This window comes from Symphodus melops, assembly GCF_947650265.1.
Source record: "Symphodus melops genome assembly, chromosome: 23".
Classification (NCBI taxonomy): Eukaryota; Metazoa; Chordata; class Actinopteri; order Labriformes; family Labridae; genus Symphodus; species Symphodus melops.
The window spans coordinates 4,030,156-4,038,339 of record NC_136713.1 but is presented as its reverse complement, the minus strand read 5'-3'; the positions used below and the strand labels follow the sequence as shown (position 1 = coordinate 4,038,339).

Sequence of the window (8,184 nt, the reverse complement as noted above, 5' to 3'; positions counted from 1 at the left end):
TCCTCTGGGCCCCTAGGCAAAGATCCTTTGGAGGCCCAGCATTCATCCTCCAACAGTCATTCCTTTTTTTCCATTCTGTAGACAGCTAATTGTCCTTCAGTTTTCTAGGTTGACAGTCACTGACAAACTTTGGTTGTGACAGCAATGATGCATGAAATGCTCAGCAGGGTAACAAGAGTGAGTGCTGTCAGATGGGGCCCCTGAAGGGATTTTTTTTCCTACTGTCATTGCAGAAGTTTCACATTTTAGGTCACTGCTTTGGTTCAAGTTTGTAAGCACTCAGTTAGTTTAAACCTGTGGTTATGCTTCTGTACTTCAGTTTCTTTACTTTTAAAAACACTAAAATACTTAGAAGAGTTAAACCAAGGCTTCTACATCATTTATTACAGCCAAGATACATTTTACTCAACAGTTATGACATATGAAATAGTTGTCCTTTATTTGTGCTTATTTCAGGACGAATATATTCAAGAAGTCTGACCAAACAGCAGTTATATCCCTCTGCCCAGTCCGAGACAAGACTGAGTCAAAATGCTTTTAATTCTGAGACCAGACCTTCAAAAAGTGACCGCTTTCTAGTCCTAAAACACGAGACTATAGGTGAGAACGTGCACTTCTTGCATCATGGAGAAGAGCCCCCCCCGCACACTAAAAGTGGCTCCTGCAGATATTCTCTTTATTCTGCCAACAAACTGTCAGGAGACTTGGCAGAGCTGCGTCTGGCTCCTAACAAGCTTTTATTCAAATAGATAAAATGGATAGAATTCAATGACAGCAGCTTCTCCTGCAGGATGAAACCTTGCACATTTCATATTGTTTGTGAATTAAAATAACAAGCCCAAAACTTCTCCATATTTTATTATTTCTTAAACAATTTCAGTTCATTAGAAACATTAGTGCACTGTAATGTGTGTTTATCATCTTCATCAAAAACACAAGTCGAGATTTCCTGTTCTTAATGGACACGCACGTAAGTGCTGAATCCTGCGTGTGGACATGTTGTCCTTTGTTTCCAACAGTTATGGCTCTCCTCGGCTCTAGTCGACGACCAGCGTGCTCCTCACTGCGGGAAACAACTCGAAGAAGCCCTGCAGGTGGAAGCAGACGGAGAGTAAGAAATGAGAAGAACATGGAAAATATGATTATCTGCACAAGGTTTAAAAGAATTTATTGTACTGAAATCAAAGGAACCTAAAGGTTATATCGACTGAAGAGAGGACTATTTAAAGTGTTGTTTTGGGAGAATGTTTGTACATTTGCATATTAGTGAGAAGCAGGAGAAACAGCCAGTCTCAGAAGGACTCTTATCAGGGCTCGTGCATGGTCACCTTCACTTTTCAGCTTTCCCTCTCCAAGTCCTCACATTTATAGAAAACATCAGCTATCCCTTCGCTGCTGTGCTGAGACAACACAGAGGGCGTTACCTTGAAGAGGGTGGTGCTCTGCAGGACGCTGGAGGTGCAGCACATCTCTCTGATCGAGTGCATGGAGAGCTGAGGAGCGCCGATGTCCATCACAGGGATCCCAAGGCGGGCGGCCAGGATTGGTCCGATTGTGGTTCCACATGGGCTGTCGTTACGGACCATCACATCCTGCAGGAGGGCTCAAAGGTCAAACTGATGGAAATGTACACAACCTCAAATATTCATAAACCACAAATAAGTCAATGTTCAGGAAGCAACAACTGGAAATTAGGTCATGTCGAAAACTATCTTGATGAAAATCAGTTAAGGTGTAAACACAAGGTGCAAAAACAAGAAAAAAACATCTCAATGCAACTTTATGTAAACAGTCAAACCTGAATCTCACACAAGCAGCTCAGAGAGGTATAACGTGTTGACATCATGGATGTGATGCCTCTTTTATTCTTAGGTTAACAATATTTTAATTTGAGCACACTAAATAAAATGATTCTATAACCGCATCGGAAACATTTTCTCATGAAACGAACTATATCTGCTTCCCTGGATATGAAACGTGTTGCTAGCCTTTCAGCATGTGTTTTATAATCGTTCTCTATTTGAAACGTTCTTTTCTCCTGCTCTCTGTCGTCTTGGTGCAGCCCGACATGTTACCAGGAGATCTGAATTAGTTGCCAAGTGACTCAAGAAACAATAAGAACTGAAAAGCTACTGAGCCTGTGTCTGCAAACAATTCACACACACACACACACACACACACACACACACACACACACACACACACACACACACACACACACACACACACACACACACACACACACACACACACACACACACACACACACACACACACACACACACACACACACACACACACACACACACACACACACAGTACCTGCAGGGGCACGCCGACCTGGCTGGCGACCTCTCTGACGACGGAGGCGGTGACAGCCGTGGTGGCGTAGCGCTGGTTACTGTTAAATTTGATCACTGGGCCCTGAGAGAAAACAATGTCAATGCGGTTTAAATTTTCCTGAAAGTGTTTTATATCATGACATCAAGATGAAATTAACTCAACGCTCTGGATGCTTTGCACTTTGCTTTCTTCAGATAATCTTTCCCCACCACATTTCATGAAGTCAGCATCAAAACACAGAGCGAAACAAGCTTCTGTTTGATTATCACTTTGTGTCAAATACACGTTTTTAAACCAGTTCTTACTTAAATAATATACATGTTAGGTAGCTCATTAGTTAGTCAAGCATGCACGGTGCAAAATGAGAAGCGGATTCGTTTCATCGTAACAACCAGATCTAATCGATCTGCAGCATGGAAACAAAGCCGACACAAAAATTCAAGTTCAAGAAAAGTTTTCCAAATGAAAACGATTATTAATGACACTAATCAGGTTGGTGTGTTTGAGTCCCTTTTAAATGAAATATTAACAAAGTCATAGTCTTACCTTGTGGAAGGCAGGTCGATGGTTCTCCTCGTGCTTCTCTCTAAGAAGATGAACACAAACCAGCTCGACTAACAATTCTTTAAAGCTCAAATGAAAAGAAATCAACGCTTGAGAACGTCTGCACCATGAAACCATCTGCATGAAACTCATGTCTTATCTCCTGTGTTTTCAAACATTTATGGGGTTTTATATGATAATTAGGTTTATTTTGGGGGCTTTTTATGCTGTTATTTAAAGACAGCAGAGGATAGAGTCAGAAGTCAGGGAGAGAGAGAGAGAGAGAGAGAGAGAGAGAGAGATGCGTGACCTGCGAGAAAGGAGACTGTCGGGCTGTTCACTTGGAGGATTATGTCTCCATACATGAGCAGGCCCACTCGGTGAACGCCGCTCCTATGGTATGTTATTAAAGACGATGAAGAAGGTGAAACTTGGCCCACGGCTGAATTAAGAACCATTTCCATTTGAAAACAAAAGTTCAATCCCTCAACCTTTAAGGCTACAATAACTTTACAATCTGCTGAGTCAAAGGGCAGCTGTGTGTGTTTGTGTCAACACTGACATGTAGTTGGGGTGCACAGCGTGCGCCATGTCAGCGCTGATCATGAAGGAGAGCGGCGCTGCCTGTTGAAAAGCGGTGAGGTTGGAGGATGAGGCGGCGAGGCGGCTGAGGATGAGCTCCGTCAGGTTTGACTGAGCTCCCTGAGCGCTCTCTGATCCCACCTACAGGAAACACAGTCTGTTATTGTTCAGCTTTTACAGATTTAAACATAAACTGGAGGATTTCTTTAGCACAATTTTTCCTTTTTGTTTTTCACTCCAGTGATCCCCCATCACTGGGAGTTCACAGTAAACCATCAAACAGGTTTGTGTGTTACACAAAAAACAACATCTGTTTGGGAGACACTAGATACAGCACACCGAGCAGGAACTGTTGCCCATCACATATCTCAAACTGGTTCTGTTTCTGCCTCACCCACCTCTTCATTGTCGTACAGAGTGACCATGCGGATGTTGGGATCTTTGGCCAAAGATTCTCCGGAGCAGGACTGCATCAGGCCCTGGGCATTTTTATTAAAAAAAAAAAAAAAAAAAAAAGACTGATTGTCAAAAGAAGAAGACAGACTGAAGAACACGTTTAATAAAGTAGTAGATGGGACAAAAAAAAAAAAAAAAAAAAAAAAAAAATCTGATTTCTGTATGGCTTCTGACCTGCAGGGCGCAGTAGCAGCTGTGGAGGTTGTCTAAACGAGGAGAGTAAATAAACTCTTCATACACGCCTCCTAGCGCCTGCAGAGAGAAGAGAAGAAGAACATAAGGGAAAGAAAAACCAGAGGTTTGGAGTCTGAAATGTTTTCGTCATGCAAGATTTTTTTACAGCTTTGCATTATTTATAAACTCATAGAAACTGTCTGATTGAGAGCGATGCTGCCTCAGGTCAACTGGACTCTCAAAAGTGACAGGAAGTCAATAGTTTACGTGCCCCAGGCTGAGTGTCGGCCAGACACAGATCAAAGTCCAGCAGGGCTTCAGGTGCAACGCCAAGCTCTGAACACAGCACTTTGACCAGCGCAGGGTGGTGTTTCTCTGCCTGAGAAGGAATAAACATCATTTAGTGTTTCACCCTGATTCCAATTCTCTCACCTTTCTACGTTTCCTCACCGGTAAACACACGTTAGCAAAACATTTTACTTCAACAAGAACAGGAAGACAAGCTTTTCTTCAAACAAACACATTTAGCAATAATTTGGTGTTTTTGTCTTTTTGACCCTTTTGTCCACTAAGCAGAAATCGTGTGGGAGGACAAAGTATTAAAAAAATTAAGGGTAAAAAAAGAGAACACAAACAGAGCAAAGGCAAAAAAGCAAGAACACAGATTTCATTCTCAAGCTCATTTTGTGTTGATCTAAACCAATGTCAGAGTATGGCCATGTGTGACGTTTCTTTTACCGTGCTGGTTGCACAGGAGGCGTCTCCACAGGACGCAGAGCCCGTCTCCAGCTCCTCCTGGACAGCCGTGGCGAGGATGGGCACGCTGAGACACGAGCAAAGAAACAACACAAGTACAGTTCAAACTCATCTCTCAAACTGAGCTGTTAAACACATCGTAAAGAAGGTTAGTGAAAGTTACTCCAATGATCTCTACGTTTAAAGATGTGTAGGAAACGTTATTGGATAGACCAAATGTTTTTATATTTTTAACTTTATATTCATTTATAAAAATGGAGCTCAAACATCTGCATTGTGTAACTGACAGGTGGTTCTCCTTGTTGGGGCCGAAGGAGTCGTTGATGTCCCTCTGCAGGTGGATGGCAAGGTGAGGGACTCTGAGCAGAGGTCTTGGCACATGAACCAGCTTATGAAGCATCCTGCCGTCACTCTGCAGGACGACAAACGAAGCATGAGAAGATGCTCAGAACATCATCTGACTCACTAAATTCTTCAATAAACAGATTTCACAGATCTCCTGTTTAACTGTAGCTTCAGAAGAAATCCTGTCTACCTTGACCATCACACGGCCAGCAACGGTAAGGTCACGGTCAAACCACGTGTTCCAGATGCCACCGCCGTAGCATTCGACCCCGACCTGCAGACATCCCTGCTTTGTCTTCAAAGACCTCGGCTTCACCTGAAACACAGATTTATAATCCAATAAATCACTGAATGAGAAACATCGACATTCTTAAACAGTCAAAAACGTTGAATGTTTCCACATTCTTATGTTGAAAGACGGATGCTGAAACCTCTTTTTAATCAATTACTTGTGACTGAATTTTAAATATTTTGTGCTCTTCTCTGGGCCTTCATTAAATGTTCTAAACAAATAAACATCCCAACATACTGGACAGCTTGACAAACGCCTGCTGAAGCCGTAAGCACATCTCCTCTGACACACATTTAAATTCTGTTTTTGTGTTTGGCTGCAGAGGATTTGGAAGCTTGTTCTCGTGTACTCTGGCTGCGTTCTAGGGATTTAAGAAATGTCCAGAGGCAGACTCTGATTGACGGCTGGACGTGGCACCTTCAGGCAGGGGCTGTCTGTGTGGGCTCCGATCATGGAGAAGCCGTTTCCTGGAAGGTACTGTCCACCCACAGCGAAGGCGATGAGGCTGGAATAGTTCCTGGTCACAAAGTACTGAAGAGAGCAGGGGATGGAATTTTAAATAGGATTATTTTTAATTAAAAAAACAATTATGATCAAGGTTAATAAACTTAACTGACTTATTAACAGTGAACCATGTGCCCTGACTGACCTTCTTAGACGGCTCGATGCTCCACTTCTCTGACTCCTTCAGCTCGGTGAAGCCTGCAGCCAACAGACGCCCTTTACATTCTTCAACCACTAAAGGGGAAAAAAGAAGACAAATAAACGATGCTTCTCTGACTTTTCGTTTTTTTACAAAGTATTAAAGTTGATTCTGATTCTGCTTTAAATCAGTTATGTCGAAATGGTTTAATGACAGTACAGTGCTACTATCAAGATCTAAAAACATTCACTTACAGGGGATTCGTTATTATATCCAGGACACATTCTTAAATCAGTTATTTAAGCTAGTTTATAATTTGTTGGAAAGCACTTCAACAGTCCATTTTTATTGCTTTGCTGCAGAATCTGCAGGAAGCCAAAGTTCACAGTGCAAAGGTAGGAGACATCGTCTGCAGAGATCCTCTCTTATCTCTCTGCTCCTTGTTCTCACACGGGAAACTTCAGATCAGAAAGATGGCACAATATGAAAGTCAAACACAACCTGCTATCTTATCTGAACTATTAATATGGCTTCAGAGAAATAAATTAAAAAATATGTTTGTGAGATTTAAATTAATAAATGCCAATAAGTCATTCACCACTAAATTTAAAGTTTTATTTTGTGAGCATGTGTTTGACCACATCTCATCTGCAGACTTAAACTATATTGAAATTAACTTTTTGACAATATTTATTAGACACTCAAATCCATCTTGTAGCTCATGCAAAATGTGCATTTACCCTTTCTTTTACATGAGCATGTCACTTGTTGATATACTTGTAAAGGTCTTGTGTACATAGATTTAATGTTTTAAAGACTGTACCGTGGTAAGGAGACACTCCTCTGTTGACAAACTGCAGGAACTCTTTGGCTGCAGACTGCACGGCCTCTTTGGAGCTCTTCATGATCAAAGACTGTCAGGGAAACACAAGCAGGAGTCTCAAAAAAGGCAAGACAGCAAAGCTAGAAGCTACCATCAACCGGTGACTTAATTACAGTGAAAAAAATACTGATGTCCGATAATGGACACACCGGTAGTTAGCAAAGATTCGCTAGCTAACCTGCGCACGAGCTACCCGCCTTTTTTCTCTCCTATTCTTCTGCTGGTCGAACTCAAACAGCTCTCTGTAAAAGGAGCAACTAACAATATTCACATTTATGACACTTACCTGCATTAAGTGGACTTTCAAACTCTGAACTCCAGAGAGACAGGGTAGGGACGACCGTGCAGATACTGATTAGCTGACAACAGCAGTAAAGAAACAGGCGTAGTTTTCAGACGCGGGCCCACAGTGACACCCAGCGGCCAGGCGGTGCTATTACATTTTACAAATATTTTTAAATGATTCAATTTTTTTCAGAATAACTATCGCCAAAGAACATGTAGTGGATATATTAACTTTTCAAACTGTTTGTGGGTCTCTCTCAATGTTTGATATGATTTTATTTCTTGGGGTCTTCATTAATGAGGACCTGCATTTCCTATGTTTCTTGTACTTAATTCACTGTGTTTAGCAGTGGCTGACTCAAGGCCCAAACTAAGTTTGATATTGACATTTCTTACAGATGAAGAGCAAGGTTTTATTTAAGCCAAATCATGCTAAATATTGTCCATTTTTACTTTATTTTTGTTCTCTGACTCATTCATATTAGTTTATTGTCCATTCCCTCCATGCAGCCATTTATCAAGGTATCATCACCACGGGAACCAGCCATATATAGTCCTAAACAATGAGGGAGGAGAAGGAGGAGGCCGGGGAGACTGAGAGGATAGGATGAAAGTGATGAAGAGGTGTTTACTCCTGATGTCAGCTAACAGAGTCGCTTCTGTTCTTGAGGAAACCCAGGGTGATGAAGGAACACACACTATTATTAGGTTTGCGAGCAGCAGTGGGAGTGTCGTCATGCTGTGAATAACACCGGTATCCGACTGTGCTGTAATTATGCTGGTACATGGGAGGATTGTTGACGGGTAAAATGACCTGAAATCTTGTTTTAGAGCCCCCAGAGAGAAAGAAACAGGCCTTGCTGTGGGGGATGTTTGACACTT

At 41.9% G+C, this 8,184-nt stretch overlaps 1 protein-coding gene across 2 annotated transcripts; it reads right to left on the bottom strand.

The window, feature by feature from the left end:
• Positions 1–840: 840 nt before the first annotated feature.
• dnpep (aspartyl aminopeptidase) lies at positions 841–7,434 on the bottom strand. Of its 2 annotated transcripts, none has more exons than XM_079336171.1 (15): positions 7,304–7,434; positions 6,958–7,048; positions 6,141–6,229; positions 5,909–6,022; positions 5,390–5,515; positions 5,142–5,266; positions 4,837–4,921; positions 4,370–4,477; positions 4,099–4,176; positions 3,867–3,947; positions 3,449–3,609; positions 2,890–2,929; positions 2,323–2,424; positions 1,425–1,592; positions 841–1,088 (listed from the first exon to the last, which is right to left on the bottom strand). In XM_079336171.1, the coding sequence occupies exons 1-15, from the start codon at positions 7,307–7,309 to the stop codon at positions 1,038–1,040; spliced, it is 1,425 nt and encodes a 474-aa protein (XP_079192297.1). In that variant the 5' UTR covers positions 7,310–7,434; the 3' UTR covers positions 841–1,037. The 2 variants fall into 2 exon arrangements, with proteins under 2 accessions (XP_079192297.1, XP_079192298.1); XM_079336172.1 differs by lacking the exon at positions 7,304–7,434 and adding an exon at positions 7,196–7,280.
• Between the last annotated feature and the right edge of the window lie 750 nt (positions 7,435–8,184).

Coding starts and splice junctions, on each gene's coding strand:
- dnpep (XM_079336171.1), bottom strand. Junction 5,516..5,908: donor CAGACAGCCCCTGCCTGAAG/GTGCCACGTCCA, acceptor TCTGTGTTTCAG/GTGAAGCCGAGGTCTTTGAA. Junction 4,177..4,369: donor TGGCCGACACTCAGCCTGGG/GCACGTAAACTA, acceptor TTCTCTCTGCAG/GCGCTAGGAGGCGTGTATGA.